This window comes from Aspergillus eucalypticola (assembly GCF_003184535.1).
Source record: "Aspergillus eucalypticola CBS 122712 chromosome Unknown BO83scaffold_3, whole genome shotgun sequence".
Taxonomy (NCBI): domain Eukaryota; kingdom Fungi; phylum Ascomycota; class Eurotiomycetes; order Eurotiales; family Aspergillaceae; genus Aspergillus; species Aspergillus eucalypticola.
Genome location: NW_020290277.1, coordinates 822,461 through 842,564, shown reverse-complemented (window position 1 = coordinate 842,564; position 20,104 = coordinate 822,461). Strand labels below are relative to the sequence as shown.

The window sequence follows — 20,104 nt, the reverse complement described above, 5'->3', positions numbered from 1 at the left end:
TTGTTGATTTATTATATTATTTACTATTCTTTTATATTTATGTTCATTCTCTTTTTATTATCATAATATAAATTGCGATTCCTCGATCTATCCAAAGGGGTTAGATTTGGCCACCGTCACGATGGCTACTCTCACGCACCCCTCTCCTAACCTCCGTCCCGTTCAATCACCATCCTTGTATGATTTCTCATCGACTCCAAGCGTACCCATGGCTGCATGGACCGGTATTTCCGGTGACAAGTGGTACGGTTTTGACAAGGTGGTCCCGACCCAATCAAAATTAGCAAGGAGTGGATCAAAGGTCACATCCATATCGGGCCTCTGGGGTCCGTATATCCCGCCGGACTATGATTCAGGCCACGAACGATAAGCCTCTGGGCGGCGGCGGCGGCGGCGCTGAAGCAATTGCGGCTGGATAGACACTGCTCACGCTAGGGAATACAGGTGACTTCTAGGTTGAGGGCGGCAAAGGATAATGATTCGCAGGTTATGTGGGCTAAGGGTTGATCGCGCGACATTATCGTTTAATAGAGGCCCTACAAAAAAAATAAAAAATAAAAAATAAGAAATAGTAGGAAATTGAACCGAATTGGGAAAGGGAAACGAAGAAACCATATTGAGATCAGATAGGTTCGTCAACTAGAGCCCTTCATCACTAAGACCTGCTCATCGCTTTCCCGACACTGGTCCGACTTGGCTTTTAGATAAGGACTCATCTCGACGTCGGGCTCAGGAGTTGCAGTGATACGACCGGCGGAACTTCGGCTTGATTTCTGGTGGACGTATCGGGATCGAATCGATGTCATTCGCCCACGGTTGATGGCGAGACGCAGAAGAGGCCGATAACATGGTAAACACGCAGCAATGAGATATACGCCCACTTCGGCCACACTCCAAACGAGAAAGGTGACGGAAAGCCAGGTGCCGTCGGTTAAGGGATTGTTGGTGAAGAATGCGACGCATCGACAAATGGACGTTACCATGCCACTGGAAAGAGGGAGACGGGGAAACGTCCCTCGGGTTAGTCATAGCTGAAGACTGTTAGAAAAGAGAAAAGAAGGCAGTGACTTACATGCTACCAGTCAGGAAAGTCACTGCGAGACCGTATTTGACTTGTGCTGGAACCTGCAGCTTCCAGACCACAGGCTGCGGCAGGATAAGCATCGCGACGTCGATGATGACGTTTGGTAAAGTGCCCCAGCGATAGAACATGGGAATGTTGTCACATTTACCACCAACGATAGTCTTATCCCAGAGATACGCCGCCGGCCAGCATTCAAAGGCCCCAGCCATGATATCAGCGATGGCAAAGATCACAATAAAGGCCATCAAGCTATAGCAGGCGAAACGATAGCGGCGATTTTTCTCACAGATGCGGAGGTAGAGCGTGAGGAGGACAACACGCGGAAAGCAACACCCGGCCGAGTAGATGATGGGAGTGGCATAGAGACACTTGGCCCAGGGAACCAGGGCTTGAGGGTCTATCACTTCTACAACATCTAGATGATAGCCGACTCGACCGATATCTATGCTCACTAGGTAGGTCATAAAGAGAAATTAGGGGAAGCGATCCCATGACAGTCGGAGGAAACATCAACACCTTGACTTACCCAGAGAAAGGATACAAAGTCCCACAGAACACAAATATCCGGGAATCGTGAGAATATCATCAATGCTCAGGGGTTTCTCGCTTAACCTCAAGGCTACGAAGCGTAGTATGACCGCCAGCGTGACCAGCACGATAAAAGCGATGGATACATCCCGCAGTGTGTCGCCAGAATATTCAAGCATGCGCTCAGGACTGATGGAGGCAGCCATTGCGTGCTTTGGCTTTGTGTTGTTTGTTTCGTTTTTGAGTCAGATACTGCTTGGTACGTGAAGGATAGATTTGGAACACAGGCAAATAACACGCTTAAGTGGGGTAACGGGAATACCCAGAATCCCCCCAGGAGCATTGCTCATTCTTAAACTACTCTACATACTGGGGATGACTAGAGGGTGCGTGCGCTTTAAAGTGATTGACAGGGGTGGTGATAGTAGGACTTGGGGAGGGCGGCGCAGACCGAATTACTTAGAACATGGGGGCGGGAACGGGACATTGGGGCAGGAACAGGTTGGCGTAAAGGATGTGAGGGGAACTTGTAGTAAAGCCAAGTGAATTAATCAAGACCATCCTGGGCCGGGTGCTGACATGCGAAGGCGGCTAATTGCTCGATTGCACCCTGACTGTGCAAGGTGCTAACTTAGTCTCAATCCTAAAAGGGTAAAGCTGTCAGGTCACCGCCTGTTTTGTATGTAAGAAAAAAGAGTCTACAAGAGAAAAAGAAAGGGGAAAAAAAAATCCAAAGAAAACCAAAAAGAAAGCCCCCTGTGAAACCTCTTAACCAACTTGCTGTATTTTCCGCACTTCCGCCTCCCCCCGCACCTCGATGGTGCTGTCCACTTCATTAATAACGCTCTTCCTCGCTCTCCAGAGCCGCCCCCATTCCTCCATGACACGCCCGCAACCCTATCCAATTCTTCTTTGACACCACCATCATGTCCAGCGAAAATTTCGTTATCACCGAGCATGTCGTTCCGTGCTGTCACATTCGGGAGTATCCCGGAAGCACCGTGAATCAGGAGGATGTTTTGCACCTACATGTTAAACAATACACCCCCAGAAACCAAGCCCAGCCAGTGCCGAAAGATGCCGTCACAATCATTGCCGCTCATGGAGCAGCTCTGCCCAAGGTACTTCCATTCCTGTCCAACCAAGTGTAACCATTGCTATGTGTCATTCTTTGAGGCTGATACCTGATGGTCAGGAATTGTATGAACCGCTGTGGGATACACTGTTGGAGCAGGCGAACAATTTTCAGATCCGCAGCATCTGGGCCGCCGATTGCGCCAGTATGAACGTAAGTGGAATTCTAAATGAAGACAAACTCAGCATGGACTGTAAGCTATTTACCCTCTTGTATACCCACCTCAACCAAAGGCTAATGAAGAGTCAGGTTCCTGGATGGATCATTCTCGGGATCTCTTCCTGATGATCAACCACTTTCGAGAGCAAATGCCTCGTCCGATCGTGGGAGTCGGACACAGCTTCGGTGGAAATATAATGTGCGATCATCCCCCCACACTTCCCTCTCCCCTCATCATCTTCATAAAAACAATGATTGACTTCTTCCCTCGTCATTCTTTCTTTGTTTTAACAGTACCAATCTGGCGTATCTTCACCCGCGACTCTTCACCACATTATTACTGATTGACCCTGTAATCCAATTGACACCCCCGCCCATGGGGTTCGGCACCGACGCTACCGGGGCGATCAACTATACCCTTTATCGCAAGGATGTCTGGCCCAGCCGCGAGGTGGCTCTGCGTGCCAATCGCGCTTTTACTCATGGCTGGGATCCCCGCTGCGTGGCTCGCATGGCGCAATACGGGTTCCGCGAGCTGCCCACCGCGCTGTATCCGGACGTGGACGCAGTGAAGGCGGAATTTCAAAGCACCGCATCACCTACTTCTCAACCTCCAGCACAATCACACGATGCCACGACGAACACTACAACCCCAGTGACTCTTACAACAACCAAGTATCACGACCTCCTCGCCCAGATCCGCGAGAACTTCAGCGCCCGGTCACCGGAAACGGGCCGCATCTCCATCCCACGGGCCACCCATGCAGATCTCGACCCGCTCGCCGCCTTTATCCCGATGTATCGTCCCGAGCCCCGGAGCGTCTTCCTCCGGCTGCCAACTCTACGACCATCGTGTCTATGGGTGCTGGGAGCTACAACCTTTCTCAAGCTTGACGAGATGCGCGAGGGAATCAAGACGTGCGGCACCGGGGTGGGAGGAAGTGGGGGCATCCCCGAGGGGAGGGTCCGGGAGGTGACGCTAGCAGGGCAGGGCCATCTGATGCCGTTTCAGGCGGTTCAAAAGGTTGCAGAGCCCTGTGTGGCGTGGCTGGAGTCTGAGATGACACGGTTTCGCGAGGCCGAGAGGCTATGGGCGGAGGAGCAAAAGGGACGCAGTCATCTCACCTTAGAGGAGACGTGGTATCGAGTTTTGAAGCCTTTAGCCGTTACAGGTAGGAAGGGGGAAGCCCGGAAGGTCAGGAAGGACAAGCTGTAGTAGGAAAGGCTGCTCTCTGAGGTGGCGCCTATGCTATATCATTCAGTCCGGGGGACTCCGTGCGTTTTGATAAATTTTGTTCACTATCTGGCTTCGGCGCTCCCGGCAGCACCTATTTTCATACCACCATAGTAATGGAAAATTACGTACTATTAGCTACGGTGGCATGGCTGACGGAGGCATGGAGCTGACTTGTCATTCTAGCGGAAGGAACAGGGACTATTGAGCTAAGTCTAACCCTCCTCTGACCAGGCAGACTCAAGGCCACTCCACAATCAGTGACTAGGAACCGTGTCGCCTAATTTCTAAAATGTGACGGCGGCCCCCCCTCCCCCAGCCCCCACCTTTTTCTCTCCCGTCTCCTCCTCGCCACCTGCGCCGCTGTGCAAACTGCTACATTGATCCCAGCGCTAAAATGGCAGTATGTAATATATACTACCCTGTCAGTTTTGCAATCTAAATTAGACTTCTACCTATCTCGCCAGCCTACCTGCTCACCTGAATTGTCAAAAATGAGGCCATTGAGAGGCATTAAAACTGCAATTACACAACTACAAACCTGGCCCCCTCATATACAGTAATGATAATGAGAAATATGGCACTTGAATAAGCCTGCGAGCGCTGGCTGTGTTACCCAAGAATCCACCAAAGGTCAGAAATACGGGTGTAGGAAGCAGTAGAGGATACATATATCAACTAATCAGGCGTTGTCAAATATTATAAAGCTGCTTCGCGAAGGCAGAGGCAAGATTTTGTAGTGTTGAGAGAATCAGTAAACCGTGTGTGCGTGGCTCTGCCTCGCTGTCTTACTATCGCTCGGTCTTAGGGGACCAATCTACTCCGTAGCAAGAAGATAATAAGATTCTTTACTGATTTACTTTTATCTAATTTTATTATTATTATTTCTTTTCCTTCTTCATTCACTAACCCAGTGGAGATATGAATATCTTTACCCAAAGAGGCAAGGGACCCGATAAAGCACTTGGCGCAGTTGGGGGCCAATCGAGAGATTCATTAGGCGGGGAAGGGTCCGACCCTGATGAACTGGACCCGCGAGTTTCTGTCGGCAACTCCCGGCAAGCAGAAAAAGCCCTACAGCATACCTCGACTCAATACCAGCTCTCCTTCAGAAAGCGCCAAAACCCCGACGCTCAGTAAAATCAAATCAGATGACTTAGAACCGTAATACTTTTTACTATCTATCCAGACTAGTAATAATATCATACGCTGGATCCACCGCCCCTCTTCATTCTCGCTTCCGAAATTCCAATATGGGGCCTTCCTTGCCCACGATGAAATTATCCTTCATCTTGTACTCGCCCTCTCGCCCGACTCCGAGATGCTCCATCCCCGGGGCCAATCGCAGATCATACAACCACAGCACACGTGCGACGCTAACCTCCAGCTCGAGCATAGCCACATTGCGACCGATGCACGCGCGAGGCCCGAGGCTGAACGGCACAAAAGCGGCGCGTTGGCGGGCCATGACCTCGGGCGAGACTCCAGCACCCTCGTCAGCGGCCTCGGTCCCGCGCAGCATCCACCGACTGGGGTCATACTCGTAAGGGCGGTCAAAGTGCTCCGGGGAGTGATGCAGAGAGTAGGTCGGGACCCCCACGATAGTTCCGGCGGGGAACTCCCATTCCAGCACTTGCAAACCCCCCGGGAGCACCTCGCGCGGCAGGTCCATGGGCACCGGTGGGCACAGCCTCATGCTTTCCTCGATACAGGCCCGGAGATAGCCCATCTTCCCGCTGGAAAGGGCGGGCCCGGAGACGATCGATTCCAGTGAGGCGAAGTGTGCCCGGATTAGATTCGTCAGGCGCTCGCGGATGGCGGGGTGGTGCGCGAGAAAGAACCATGTCGAGGCGAGCGCTGTATTGGCTGTCTCGGCCCCTGAAAGGTTGTGAGAAAGATTGTCAGTCAACAGTACTAGTGTAGAGGATAGCGGCTGGAGGTGAAGAAAAGGATTGAAAGGCCAGAACTCACCCGCGCCTAACAATAAGGTCGACTCGCTGATCAATTCCTGCGTTGAATACCCTTCCCCAGTTTCCGGGTCGCGGGCCTGTTGCAAATAGTAGATGATGTCTCGACGCTCCGTGGGATTAGCCGCCAATCGGGTGCTCAGTTGTTGGCGAGAGAAAGCGATCTGGCGTTCCCGGTCGCCGGCAGTCCCCATCCGCAGGTACTGATCGAAGCCAATGCGACGGAGCAGGGGCATCTGGCCACAAATATTCAAGATGCGTACGTTGACAGCCATCAAGCGGAAGAAGAAGGTATTTTCATCACTCCGAGTGGTGTTGAATGTCTTCCCAAAGCAGATCTCCCCAAGGGCATCGAAGATCAGGCACGCGCTCCAGTGCACCATGTCTTTGGGGCGCGACCAGTCGCCACCGCTGCTGCTGCTGGCCTTGCTGGCCTGACTCTGCTTGCCTTGACCCTGGTTTGGATGCTCGTCTCCCAACGCCAGACACCAGTCGCGGATGGCGGACAGAATGTGCGGCTCCATACCCCGTAGAGCGTGGTCGGAGAATGCCTGGGACATTACCCGGCGCTTGCGCGCGTGCACGTTGCGGTCAATGGCGTTGAAGATACTTACGCTGTAGAAACTGTGGTACCATTGCGACTTCTGCACGTTGGCTTGATGGCCATAGATGGGCTCAAGAGCTCGCGCATCGAGGATAGTCACGCGGTTAGGTCCAATGCGAACGATCCGGCCATGGCGTTGATGCAGTTTATACAAATCTTCATGTCGGTCGCCACGCATGGCGTGCACCACCGAGTATAGGTTGGTCAATTTGGCCAAGAAAGGACCGGGATAGGCTGCTAAGGGATGGAACTGGACTTGATACACCACATAACTCAGGCCCTATAGATATGTGTGAGCATGGAGGCCATCGTACATCAATAAGAAAAATATTAGGGAATGGAATGTAGTGCAGCGGACAACCCACAGCAGCAGAGAGAATGGCAAATAAGAGCTTGCCGAGCGAGATGGTGCCCAGCACCAATTGAATGAAGTTGTCAAGCATACTGGAACACGAAGCCTACTGATAAAGTGACAAAGTGACAATGGTGTAATGTGTCTAAGAATCTAGAAGGCAGGGACAGTGAATTTAAAACCCGGGAATTATTTTGTGTCCACAATGTCCCTTGGCCCCCACTGCCCTCACCTAGCACTTCTACTTAGGCTCCGGGGATATCCCGTCAGACACCGTATTTCTAATCGATCGATTCCCCGGCCTCTCTCGTATAGACCACCCCGAAATCTTGATTCTCTATTGTTCTACTTTCTTGAGCGCACATTACCCAGTACGATACCTGCCCATCGGAACGCGACCCATTTTACATTTCGTGAATCACCATCATGCATTTTCTCTGCTTGCACGGAATAGGGACCAACAGCCGGGTAAGTTTGCTTGAGTCTGGCCGAGTATAGAGAATCCGACTCTGACTTCTCTATGGAAAAGATCCTTCAAGTTCAGACTGGTCAGTAAAACCCAGTTGCACACTTGTAGTTGTGCCTGGTGCAAGCAAGATGGAAAGCCCTAACAACATTGCGAACCTTTAGCAAGCCTACGACATGAACTCGGTGATTCTCATACATTCGACTATGTCGAAGGCACCATCCCCTGTCCTATTGATCCTGGTATGGTATATGTTATGGATCATTGCATTTAGACAAGGCTGACTGACCGGTTGAATGCCAACACAGCCATTGCCCCCTATTTTTCGGAGGAAAGCGACGAAGGGTATGCATACTTTGACCCCAGCCAACCAGAGACCTACGCGGCGGCCCTGGAGCAGCTTGAAGCTTTCCTCATAGCTGAGGGGCCCTTTGATGGCATTCTGGCCTTTTCGCACGGAGCTCAATTGGCTGCTTCATTTCTGATTGAGCGGGCTCGGTCTGCGGCCTCTTCCTCCCCGGCGGGAGCGCGCAGCATCCGATGCGCGATTTTTCTCTCCGGAGGAATTCCTTATCAGTGGTCACCATCACCAACAGCGGCCGCACTGCCTGATGGATGCAAGTTGGCACCCATCGCCGAGGCGGAAAGGGAAGGAACCGCGACCCCGTCAGCACTACCGGTCCTGTTGCAGCTGCCCACCGCACACATATGGGGCCAAAATGACACCAGCTACCCAGGCACCAGTGTGGTCCTGAGCCGGCTGTGCAAGCCGGAGTGGCGGGCAGTGTTCGTGCATGATGGAGGACATGAGGTCCCTGGTTCGAGGTCACGGGCGTCTCTGTTGGGGGCTCTGGGGGCCATTCGCCAAACGATTCACTTGGCTGTCTCACTGCATTAGAGTGGGGACTAAGGAATGGGTGCTGAAGAAAAACCCTGTGCCCATTGGTGGAACAAGGGAAAGGGAAATGGTGAATAAATAGTTCGATCGGTTAAGTTCTTGATGAGGCTATCCACTTGTCTTTTGTAGTTAGTCTTGTTTGCCGTCGCAGGGATCGGAGATTAGTTTGGGGGCGAAACTGTTTTTGACCCACCCCCACCATATAAATGCTGGTTCGTTTGGCATCAGCCCCTCACGCTAGGAGCCGTCTTGCACCTCTTGGCAGTTTGGAAGCTTGGACGCAATGGCCTAGACTTGTTGCTCCTTCCGGAGTGTTAGGGTTGGCTGGGTGTGCACGGTATGTGCGTGGCAGTTGTGGCAATTACATGGTAAGGAAAATAATCTACAGTATCTCGAGAGTCCAATGAAAGAGGACGCTAAAGGGTATCAGCATTAGATCATATAAAAACTAACCCTGATTCACGTTCAAGACTGCTAGAGATGTGAGTGTCTCGCTCTTTGTATGGATATTTTCCCAATTCCACTTCTTCTTCGACCATCGCTGCACCACAATGGCTTTTGACAATTCGCACAACGATAAGGACTGCCTTGAGCCCATCGCGATCGTAGGTCTATCACTCCGGTTCCCGGCTGGAGCCACAGATTTAGATCGTTTCTTCAGATTGATCACCGAGGCCCGTTGCGTGTCGCAAGGATTCCCCTCTGACCGTCTGGATGTTACGGGCGCCTACTGGCCCAAGGCTGCAGCCGCAGTCCCGACGGTGAGCGGAGGACATTTCTTAGCTGAAGATATCACTGCATTCGATGCACCCTTTTTTGGAATCTCAGCCGTGGAGGCAGCCTCCATGGACCCCCAGCAGCGACTGCTCCTGGAAACCAGCTACGTTGCCTTGGAAAATGGTAGGCGGAACCAGCCCTCGAGCCCCCATTCCTTCGTGTTCGGGATGATAATTGTGTGTCTCTTGATGTAGCCGGGATCCCCATCGAGCAGATTACGGGGTCCAACGCCTCCGTCTATGTCGGCTGCTTCACCGATGACTACAAGGAACTTTACCAGAAAGATGTGCGCGACAGCGCACCCTACGCAGCCACGGGCATCACCACCACGCTGAACGCGAACCGCGTGAGCTGGTTCTACAACTTCATGGGCCCTAGTATCAACGTGGACACCGCCTGCTCCAGTAGCCTGGTCGCCCTGGACTTAGCCTGTCAGGCGCTGCGCGCGGGCCAGACTGATATGGTAAGTTTCGCCTCCCAGAGACAACTGTTTCCTCTGGGACATCTGTGTGAGACAGTGTGTATGGTTTTCTGCGGCTAACGGTTTCCGAATGAATTCGGTACAAAAGTGCTTGGCTGGAGGAGCCAATCTGATTCTGGCCCCTGATATGTTCCATATCCTGTCGGAGATGAGCATGCTTTCCCCCGACAGCCGCAGCTATAGCTTCGATGCTCGAGGCAATGGATACGGGCGCGGGGAAGGTGTAGCCATGTTGGTCCTTAAACGGATGAGCTGTGCGCTGCGGGATGGCGATACCATCCGCGCCGTGGTGCGCTCCACTGCGTGCAACCAGAACGGGTACACCCCTGGAATCACCCAGCCAAGTATGAGCGCTCAGGAGGCCCTTATCAATGAGTGCTACGCGCGTGCTGGACTGGATAAGGCTCGCACGGCATACGTGGAGGCGCACGGCACGGGAACCCCAGCCGGCGATCCCATCGAGGCGGAGGCTCTAGGCGCGAGCTTCCGAGATAGCCGGCGCCCGGGTGAGCGGCTTTATGTGTATGTTTCTGTTCCCACTGGGCTCTTCTATGTCTTCTAACGAGGCATGCATTCTCTGTTTTTAGGGGCTCCGTCAAAGCCAATATTGGCCATTTGGAGGGATCCAGCGGTATCGCGGGGGTGATCAAGGCAGTTGCCATGCTGGAGCGAGGGTGGATCCCCGCTATTGCCGATTTGCAGAGCGTCAAATCGATGATCGATGAGGCTGCGTTACGTCTTCAGGTTCGGGAACATTACCCATGTTCGTGTGGCGTACAGCTGACGCTCTTCCGTACTGAATAGTTCCCTCGGTCAGGGATCCCTTGGCCTCGTCCGGGTCTTCGACGAATTTCCGTCAATTCGTTTGGATTCGGTGGCTCCAACGCCCACGCGGTGTTGGATGATGCGTATCACTTCTTACTGGAGCACCAGTTGGACGGCGTGGCATATCGACCGCGCACGGATTCTTCCACCCCTCGGGAAGAGATTATCCCCGTCTACGTCTTGCGCGACCAACGGTCCAACCGTGAGCCACCGCTACTACCATCATCTTCTTCAGTGGCTCCTACCGCAGCAGCAGGAGTGCAGCAAAAGCGTGTCCGGCTCCTGCCACTATCGTCATCAGACAAAGCAGGTATCACTCGAACAGTCACCAGCCTGACTGAATATTTCCAGTCCCGCGGCGGCGGAACGGCGGAGGCGGCGACTCCCCCATCAGTCGAATTTTCCGATGCACTGGCATACACGCTCGCCCAACGCCGGACCTTTCTCCCTTGGCGCGCCTGTGCGGTCGTCCCCTCAGACGTACCGCTGCACGACTTTCGAGCGATGGTTTCGCCTGCGGTGAAGTCGCCAAAGACGCCGCCCAAGATCGCGTTCGTATTCACCGGCCAGGGTGCGCAGTGGGCGCAAATGGGCGCCGACCTTTGTGTATACTCCGTCTTCCGTCGGCGCTTAGAAGAGGCGGATGCAGATCTGCGCGCTCTTGGTTGCGATTGGAGACTTTTAGGTGAGCATCTCTCATCTACCCACCCCCTGCCGGGGCGTGATCACATTCGAGCTGCTCGATAACCGTATCCTCTGATAGATGAACTGGCAAAGCCGGCAGAGACAAGTCGGATCAACGAGCCTCAGATTAGCCAGGTCCTTTGCACGGTCGTCCAAATTGCTTTAGTGGACCTTCTCAATACCTTTGGTATCATGTGCAGCGTGGTCATTGGACACTCGTCGGGAGAAATTGCTGCAGCGTAAGCGAAAACTTCCCTCCATCCCTTTGGACAGTTGGGTGCTCAAATTGAGGGAATTATCACAGGTACTGCTGTGGCGCCATTTCCGCGCGCAGCGCTTGGCGAGTTGCGTTTCTACGGGGCAAGCTGGTGTCCGCTCGACTGCAAGAATCAACAATTTCCGGTGCGATGCTGGCAGTGGGACTCTCTGCGGCAGACGCTGCATCGTATCTGGATGGATCCGATGCAGGGGAGGGCAGAATGGGATCTAGTCGGGTCAGCATCGCGTGCTTCAACAGCCCGAATAACGTGACTCTGTCGGGAGATGAGGCGGCCATCGACGCGCTGAAGGCCAAATTCGACGCTGCGGGGATATTCGCCCGCAAGCTGTCCACTGGCGTGGCCTACCATTCCAACCATCTGCATTCGGTGGCGGATGCGTACGCGAGCGCAATCGGGGAGATCGATCCCGGGGAACACGGAAGGGAGCAGGGCCTGCTGCAGCGCACCGACGGGGCGGTCGTCATGGTGTCGACCGTCTCGGGCCAGCGCGTCCCCGCCGAGATGCTGCGCCAGGGTAGCTACTGGGCAAGCAACTTGGTACGACCCGTGCGCTTCCTCCAGGCCTTTCAAAGCCTTTTGAGCAAGCGAGGGGTCGTAAAGAAGCTCGACGGCAGCCACCGGCTCCTGATGGACATCAACACCTGCGTGGAGATTGGACCCCACGGGGCCCTGCGCGGGCCGATCAAAGAGATCCTTCAGGCACAGGACCATCCCATGACCTACCTCGCTACCTTGCAGCGGGCCCAGCCAGGGGCTGACGCCCTCCTCCGCTCAGTGGGTCATCTGTGGTGCCTGGGATTATCGATCAACTGGAACCGGGTAAACCACGAGCCCCACTCGTCCGAGACAGATTCAGACGAGAGGGAAGGCCTCGCGGTCATGCCTCCTGCGCTTGTCTCGCTGGCCGACCTACCCCCATATGCCTGGGAGCATTCGCGGCGGTTCTTCCATGAGAGTCGAACAAGCAGGAACCATCGGCTCCGCAGCAAGCCCCGATCAAAGTTGCTCGGGGAGGCTGCGGTGGACTGGAACGCCCTGGAGGCGCGTTGGGGCAACTTCCTGAAGCGCTCCGAGCATCCCTGGATCGAAGATCATCAGATTAATGGAACGATCCTCTTCCCCGCTGCCGGCATGATGGCGATGGCCGTCGAGGCCATGCAGCAGCAGGTCCAGCTCGCCGGAGCAGCGTATATCAATCGACCGATCCTCGGCTATGAGCTCCGCGACATTAACCTGAGCACAGCGCTGGTGATCCCCGACCACGAGCGGGGTGTGGAAGTCCAATTCATCCTGCGCCGGCAGCAGCAGCAGCAGCAGCCGGGGGGCGGAGCCGGCGGCGGCAGTCGAGACGGTGGCTGGTGGTCGGATTTCCGGCTATGCGCATATCTGGAGGGTGAATGGGAAGAAATCTGCACAGGAAGTATCCGGGTTGATTTTGGGGTCGCCGAGTCCGGCATTGGGACCCAGCGCGTCGCGCAAGCTCGCCTGCGAAGTCTGCAGGACCGGCACGCTTCCCTGCAGCAGCAGCAGCAGCAGCACCAGTGGGAGGAGCGAGGAGAGCATCATGGTTTGGAGATCGCGGCCTTCTATGAGCGCCTTGCCCAACATGGTCTGGAATTCGGGCCCTCCTTCCGCACTCTTGTCGAGGCACAGTGGGCTGGCGGCCAGGATTGCCGCGCCGTCGTCAAGGTCCATCATCCACAGGATGATGACGAAGTGGACTATGTTGTGCATCCGTGCACGCTCGATGCGCTGCTGCACATGCCGATGGTGGCGCTCACGCAGGATCCCGCACGCAGACGATCCACGGCCATCCCCTCCAACATTCGACGGGTCTGGATAGCGTCTTCGGGCCTTGGATGGTCATCATCGTCGTCGTCATCGGAGTTGCAGACAGCGTCAGAGAACACGCTGGACGCCCTGGCAGAGATTGTGGCCACCGACCGTCGCGGGTGCGAAGTGCAATCCCATGCCTTGAGTCATGACCGAGCGCGTCTGCTGGCAGAGTTGGAAGGGGTTCGGCTGACAATCGTCAATGACATGGCCGATCAAGTGACCGACGTCGACCATGGGGCGCAGGACTGTACCTGGAACCTGGTCTGGAAACCCGATCTGGATTTGATGACTGGGCCCCAGGTGGCTCAGTGGTGCAGCAGCAGCAGTATGCCATCATCTCATGAGGGCCTGGACACGACCAGCGGGGACCCTACCGATTTCTATCGTGACTTGGCCTTCCTTCATTACTCGATGCTGTCGCAGATCACATCATCGGGGGTGAATCCGTCGAAACCTCACTTGCAAAAATACATGGACTGGGCTCGCCGCCAGGTCCGGCGAATCGAAGCTAGCGAGACGCCGCATTGGGAGCCTAGCTGGCCGGCATTAGCTGGAGACTTAAACTACCGCAATGCCCTGATGAACCAGCTCGAGCAAGTCAACGCGCAGGGACGAGTTCATGTGGCAGTCGCCCGCCACCTGGACCAGTTGGTCGTCGGTCAAATGGACCCTTTGGAGCTGCTGTTCGGGTCGTCCATGTTGGATTCGTTCTACGCCGAATTGAGCGGCAGTGACACGTCGGCATTTACCCAGCTAGATGGATACCTCCAGCTGTACTCTCACAAGTATCCTAACGCCCGCTACCTGGAAATCGGCGCTGGCACGGGGGGCACAACCGCCGCCATACTACACTCGCTCGGGGAGAAACAGGGACAGCTAGAGGTGACCGGCCCGCGGTATCAAGAGTATACCTACTCAGATATCTCAGAGGCCTATTTTGATGCCGCCAAGTCCCGGTTCGAAAGGTATCCCGGCCTGCTGTTCCGCCGACTGGATGTCGAGGACGATCTCTCGAGCCAAGGGTATACCCCCGAGTCCTACGATGTGGTGGTCGGGGCCAACGTACTCCACGCTACCAAGGACCTCCGGGCAACGCTGCAGAGGGCGCGGGCCTTGCTTCGTCCCGGAGGGAAGCTGATTCTCTTCGAGATCACGGCCCCTGCCTTGGGACGAAGTGGGTTCATCATGGGCCTGCTACCGGGCTGGTGGCTTAGTTCTGAGGACTATCGCAGCGAGGGTCCCTGTGTCCCATTGTCCACCTGGGACGCACTGCTGCAGGAGACGGGCTTCACAGGCGTGGAGCAAGAATTTCGCGACTATCGCAGCGATGCCTGCCATGAGCTAAGCGTACTGATTAGCAGCCGCCAGCCCTCATCCGACGGAGCTGGCATGCTCCTGCAAGAGCTCGGTAAACCGGGTGCTGCGGCCCCAGCGGTAGTGAAAATCGTGTCTCATCCAACTCACAGTCCTCAGGGGGAGGAACAGAGTGCTCCTTACGCAACTGCCATCCAAAAATATCTGCAACACATCGGAGCCCCCAGCCAGATTACCCCAATGGACCAAGTGGAACCCGGGACGAGGCTCACCATCGTGACCGTCGACTTGGACCTGGATCGGCCGTTTCTACGCAGCATGAACCCTGATGGCTTTGCAGCGCTCCAGCGGATGATCCGCCACAGTCACAATGTGGCCTGGGTGAGTTGCACGGTTGACGATGGCTCCTCTGACCCAGCATACAACATGGTCACGGGTCTGGCGCGGGTCTGCCTCGCTGAAGAGGAAGGGCACCGGTTTCTCCGCTTCGGACTGACGAGGGCGCCCATGAATAACACTCCTTCCGAGACCCAGCTGCAAGCCCTTCTGCTAGCCGTCCAACAGATGCTGCGGCCCGCCGCCGATCCCTCCTCATCGGAGGCTTACGAGATGGAATATGAGCAGCGAGCTGCAGAAGGAAATGACCTGTTTCACATCCCCCGACTCCAGCAAGACCGATACTGCCAGGAGGGTGTGCATCGAATCCTCCACCCGTTGATCTCGGAGGACCGGCCATGGCAGGAGGCGCCAATGCCGCTGAAACTCACGACGCAAACCCCGGGGCTCCTGGACTCGCTGCGGTTTGTTGCGGATCAGGAGCACAATGCGGTGCCGCTGGCGGCAGACGAGGTGGAGATCCAAGTCCACGCCGTCGGACTGAACTTCAAGGACTGCCTCATTGCCCTCGGCCGTGTGCCCGCTGACACTCTGGGCAATGAGTGCGCTGGGGTGGTGACACGTGTAGGGTCCGCCTGCTCCCCAGACAAGGTCCGGGTCGGGGACCGCGTCTGCATGTCCACGGTCGAGGCATTCAAGACGTATGCCCGCAGCAAGGTCCAGTGTGTGTGTCGCCTGCCGGAGGCCATGAGCTTCACCACCGCCGCCGCCATCCCGACGCAGTTCGTCACCGCGTGGACAAGCCTTGTGCAGATCGGACGGCTGACCCAAGGGGAGAAAGTACTAATTCATGCCGGTGCTGGCGGCACCGGCCAAGCAGCGATCCAGATCAGCCAGTACCTGGGGGCAGATGTTTACGTGACCGTAAGCTCGGAGGCCAAAAGAGATCTTCTCATGGACACGTACGCGATCCCGGAGGAACGTATCTTTTACAGCCGCGATGTGGCCTTTGCGCAGGGCGTCAAGGATGCTACCGGGGGTCGTGGAGTGGACCTGGTGCTCAACTCGCTGTCCGGCGAGTGTCTCCTAGCCTCGTGGGACTGCCTGGCGCCCTATGGCCGGTTCGTGGAGATTGGCAAGAAAGATATCCTGGACAACGCGCGACTCCCCATGCTTCCCTTCAACCGGGGGGTAAGCTTCTCGGCTTTTGATGGATCGACTTGGATGCTCGAGCGTCCGGAGCAGGCCGAGCGAGGCATTCACACCATCATGTCGCTGTTCGTGCAAGGCGTGTTGCAACCCGCCCACCCATTGCGCGTACGGTCTGTGACGGAGGTGCAGCAGGCTTTTGCGGCGCTCGCCGACGGGAAGACCAGCGGCAAGACCGTTATCGAGATCACCCCTACCGCTTCGGTGCCGATGACCCTACCCGCGGCGATGCCGACCCAGGGCTTCCTGGACGATGCCACCTATGTGCTCGCAGGCGGCTTTGGCGGTATCGGCCGCAGTATCGCGCGCTGGATGGCCGAGCGCGGCGCCCGCCACCTCCTGATACTCTCGCGCTCGGGGCCGCAGAGCCCTGAATCCCGCCAGCTGGTGGCCGAGCTCCACGGGGCGGGGGTCCGTGTGCACGCGCCTGTCTGCGATCTCGCCGATCAGGAGAGGCTGTCGCGTGTGCTCCACGACGCCCAGTCCCCTACCGGAGCCGCGATGCCGCCGATCCGCGGCTGCATCCAGGCATCAATGGTTCTGCAGGATACCCTACTAGCCGAGATGACGCACGCCCAATGGGTCGCCGCCGTGCAGCCCAAGGTTGCCGGGTCATGGAACCTCCACGCCTGCCTCCAGCACCAACCGCTGGACTTTTTCGTCTGCCTGTCCTCGGTGTCCGGTGTCGCGGGCCAGCGCGGCCAGTCCAATTACGCCGCGGGCAACACCTTCCAGGACAGCCTGGCACGATACCGCGTGGCGCGCGGGCTGCCGGCCGTGAGTCTCGACCTCGGGGCCATGGTCGACGACGGGTTCCTGGCGCAGAACCAGACCATCCGAGACCGGCTGCTGGGCGGCGGATCCATGGTGCCGATTACCCGCCCCAAGTTCCTGGCCCTGCTGGAGTTCTATTGCTGCCGTGCGATGAGGGACGCCAGCGACGAGGACGAGGAGGACCTTGTCGTCGTGGCGGTGTCGCCATCGGAGGCGCCGCCCCTGACGCTAGCCAACTGCCAGACAGTGTTCGGGATCAATACGCCTCAGGCCATGCAGGTGCGCGGACTGGATGAGCCCGGATGGATGCAGCGGGCCTTGTTTGGCCTTCTTCATCGCGTCTCGACCGCCTCCCACCAGCACCTGGACTCGAAGAGCGGACCCGGGCGTCGTCCGGCTCGCGACTTCCGGGCTGAACTGGGCCAGGCCGCCTCCCTGGAGGAGGCCACGCAGATCGTTGCCCAGGCCCTCATCGCTAAAATCGTGCGCAGTCTCTCCGGGTTGGCCGATGAGGATGTGGAGGCGAGCCAGCCCATTGTCAGCTGCGGCGTCGATTCACTGCTGGCGGTGGAAATTCGCAGCTGGTTTGCCAAAATCTTCCAGGCCGACGTGTCCACCTTTGAGATCCTGGGTGGGATGAGCTTCGAACGGGTGGGCCGGTTGGTGGCCATACGTAGTATGTTGAAGAAGGGGTGGGTTTGAAAGAAAGGCAGGAAAGCCAGATGGCTGTCGCCTTTGGAAATCTTGTTCATTGGTACTATGTCCAGGTCAATAAACAGTTTTCGAAAAGGTTTTGACTAGCCCTGTCGTTAAGGAATAGGTAAATGAAGCGGAAGAAAGAAAAGAAGAAGGGAAAGTACCCACTACGCCAATGCTGCGGGACTGCGAATATCTGACCGGTCTGAAGAGAACGGTGGAAAGGGATTCAGACGTATGCCTGACAGGTTGTTGAACGGGATGCCTGGAATTCTCAATCAAAGTACACCACTAGGCTTCTGTAAGAACGATATTAATCATAGGATATCCCTAATGGTATAATCAATCATAACGTAAAATGATTTCTATTGGATCTTTTGCTTCGAGCCGATGGAATTAAATAACAGTCTAGCGAGTGGACATGAAGCGATGTGGCCCGACAGTCCATCTGGGTTCAGCCACCATGATGGATTCGTGTTGTTGCGAAGGCCCTTATAGCATGATCCTCCAAGATACAGCTCCTGAAAATATCGTCTGCTTTCCCTTGACCTTTTAATTCCCTTTTCTGCTACGACGGCATCAGCTTGCGAGATATTACCAAGCAAGAAAGCAAGGACCAAGTGCGGTAGGGACCTTATTTAAACTCCGGGCTCGTGCAGACGGCTGCAATCCTTCCTCGGGCCCATTACCCCAACTTTCGGGGGAAGGCAAGAGTATTAAATTAACATTTTATCTGGCTATGAGTATAATAAGTTTAAAAAACATTAGGTAGTTTAGTAATATATTGACAGCCATAGAGTGGAATAGATTTACACGATAGTAATGAATATACTATGATTATATAAAGTATATAGTCCTTGTCCTATCCGCCGCTACTTGGAACCAGGCTGGTACAAGCAGTGAGGAAGCTGAGGGAACCACCAAAGTTGTTCAAACAATGAACAAATAGTGCTCCATACCTAGCTATCTAATTAGCTTTAAGTATTTTCTGAGTGCGACATGTAACCAATGTGATTTCACTAGATACTATAGTGTCACAAGAAAAATAAAAACATACAACAGAAGGGATTCGCTGGTGGTCACCCACCCAACTACTAACCTCCCGGCGTGTGGCTTAAGTACGGCTGAGCGGACGGGAAGCCCTGTTTTCCACACCCTATGGTCGTATGTATTCGATGGAGCTAATCAGAGACCTATGGCGAATGTAAATATGGTACCATATCTACAACAGTATGCGGCTGGGCGCTCGTGATATTGCTCTCGCCATGGTTCTTACCCTAAATGACTTCAGTCTCGCCCTAAGTGACGTCCTGGGAAAGACACATTTCTTCTATACCTCGTTGACAGCATGAGTTGTACCATTGAACAATATACAAACCTGGTCAACCAGCATTTGCGCAAATCACTTCCACTAATATATATTTTTTGAATGCGATCTAAGTTCCCTGTGGTAATGTAAGGTGAAAGCATAACTACCACCGACTAACATGCCTAGCAGCTGTACCAGACGCACAGATTCCACAATCTGGGGCTCTGCAATCTTCTTCCTAAATGTCTATATTGTAATGAAACTTATCATATAGTATCTTAAAGACTCAAAATTATTCTAGTTGTCCCCGATATTCCAGTATGAGCCGAAGTAATGACAGGTACCAAAAGACTTGTAATATTTGAAGAGTTGCTATTCGAGAATTGTACAGTCACGAATACATTGTGCCAAGCCGTTGTCATACTGTTTGGGTTTTGGTCGAGGTGTATGTCATGGACCTTCCTGCTCAATTTCTTTTCAGAAATATATAAACACAGGTGCGAAGAACTTTCTACATTGTTACAAGCAGCCCTAGATGTTCGATCTGCGGCATGACGAAAACGGCTTTACTACTATAGGAATATGATTCCCTGCAAAGGTGGTTCCCTTTTGTTCCTTCTCCTTGGTTAAAGTATTTTTGACTGATATGGAGTAATTGCTTGTGAACAGGGAACGTAGTTGAGATAGATTGGTACCGACCATGGCTGATTGTACTTTCATCTGTTCCCCTAGATACACAAGTCACTGATCCAATACTGCTCAGTATCGCGGACCCGCCCCAAACGTGGACTACATGCTAAACTCTGAAGTATTTCGAACTGATGGACGCTGAAGAATGGCGACAGAAGCTTCGTCAGATCATATCCATGAGCTGTGCTACTACCAATCCTCATTCGAGGGTCGTAAGTCTTATTACCGTATGTAGCATGATAATTGATCCGTGAGAGGGAAGCGAGACTAAATGAGCGATAGGCTATTAGTCCTTGTGGATGTTTAACTCACCCCAATCCATCTCATAATTGTCCCGTGGTCGTATGTACTTAACATTGCTGTTAAAATATGATACGGAGAAGAGGCAAGGCCTGTGCTGAGCGCGTTCGCCAGTCCCACACATACACACTTAAGAATGATAGTTGATTGAAGAAAAACTGATAT

At 54.5% G+C, this 20,104-nt stretch overlaps 5 protein-coding genes across 5 annotated transcripts; 3 read left to right on the top strand and 2 right to left on the bottom strand.

Annotated features, from left to right (window-relative positions):
- Positions 1 to 500: 500 nt before the first annotated feature.
- BO83DRAFT_454425 (uncharacterized protein) lies at positions 501 to 1,937 on the bottom strand. The gene is made up of 3 exons (XM_025536971.1): positions 1,611 to 1,937; positions 1,073 to 1,526; positions 501 to 987 (listed from the first exon to the last, which is right to left on the bottom strand). Exons 1-3 carry the CDS (start codon positions 1,816 to 1,818, stop codon positions 636 to 638), a joined length of 1,014 nt encoding a protein of 337 aa, XP_025392219.1. The 5' UTR covers positions 1,819 to 1,937; the 3' UTR covers positions 501 to 635.
- Positions 1,938 to 2,455: 518 nt separating this feature from the next.
- BO83DRAFT_434199 (uncharacterized protein) lies at positions 2,456 to 4,244 on the top strand. The gene is made up of 4 exons (XM_025535765.1): positions 2,456 to 2,733; positions 2,808 to 2,940; positions 2,997 to 3,105; positions 3,201 to 4,244. Exons 1-4 carry the CDS (start codon positions 2,539 to 2,541, stop codon positions 4,120 to 4,122), a joined length of 1,359 nt encoding a protein of 452 aa, XP_025392218.1. The 5' UTR covers positions 2,456 to 2,538; the 3' UTR covers positions 4,123 to 4,244.
- Positions 4,245 to 5,352: 1,108 nt separating this feature from the next.
- BO83DRAFT_454415 (cytochrome P450) lies at positions 5,353 to 7,189 on the bottom strand. Its single transcript, XM_025536970.1, has 3 exons — positions 7,077 to 7,189; positions 6,112 to 6,991; positions 5,353 to 6,018 (listed from the first exon to the last, which is right to left on the bottom strand). The coding sequence occupies exons 1-3, from the start codon at positions 7,152 to 7,154 to the stop codon at positions 5,369 to 5,371; spliced, it is 1,608 nt and encodes a 535-aa protein (XP_025392217.1). The 5' UTR covers positions 7,155 to 7,189; the 3' UTR covers positions 5,353 to 5,368.
- Positions 7,190 to 7,489: 300 nt separating this feature from the next.
- Positions 7,490 to 8,427, top strand: BO83DRAFT_423370 (uncharacterized protein; the record flags this gene model as incomplete). Its single annotated transcript, XM_025535091.1, has 4 exons — positions 7,490 to 7,531; positions 7,593 to 7,611; positions 7,694 to 7,771; positions 7,838 to 8,427. 4 exons carry the CDS (start codon positions 7,490 to 7,492, stop codon positions 8,425 to 8,427), a joined length of 729 nt encoding a protein of 242 aa, XP_025392216.1.
- Positions 8,428 to 8,862: 435 nt separating this feature from the next.
- Positions 8,863 to 17,806, top strand: BO83DRAFT_454402 (type I polyketide synthase). The gene is made up of 9 exons (XM_025536969.1): positions 8,863 to 9,327; positions 9,399 to 9,667; positions 9,774 to 10,207; positions 10,273 to 10,429; positions 10,490 to 10,681; positions 10,781 to 11,195; positions 11,274 to 11,433; positions 11,499 to 12,945; positions 13,003 to 17,806. The coding sequence occupies exons 1-9, from the start codon at positions 8,979 to 8,981 to the stop codon at positions 17,644 to 17,646; spliced, it is 8,067 nt and encodes a 2,688-aa protein (XP_025392215.1). The 5' UTR covers positions 8,863 to 8,978; the 3' UTR covers positions 17,647 to 17,806.
- Positions 17,807 to 20,104: the final 2,298 nt, after the last annotated feature.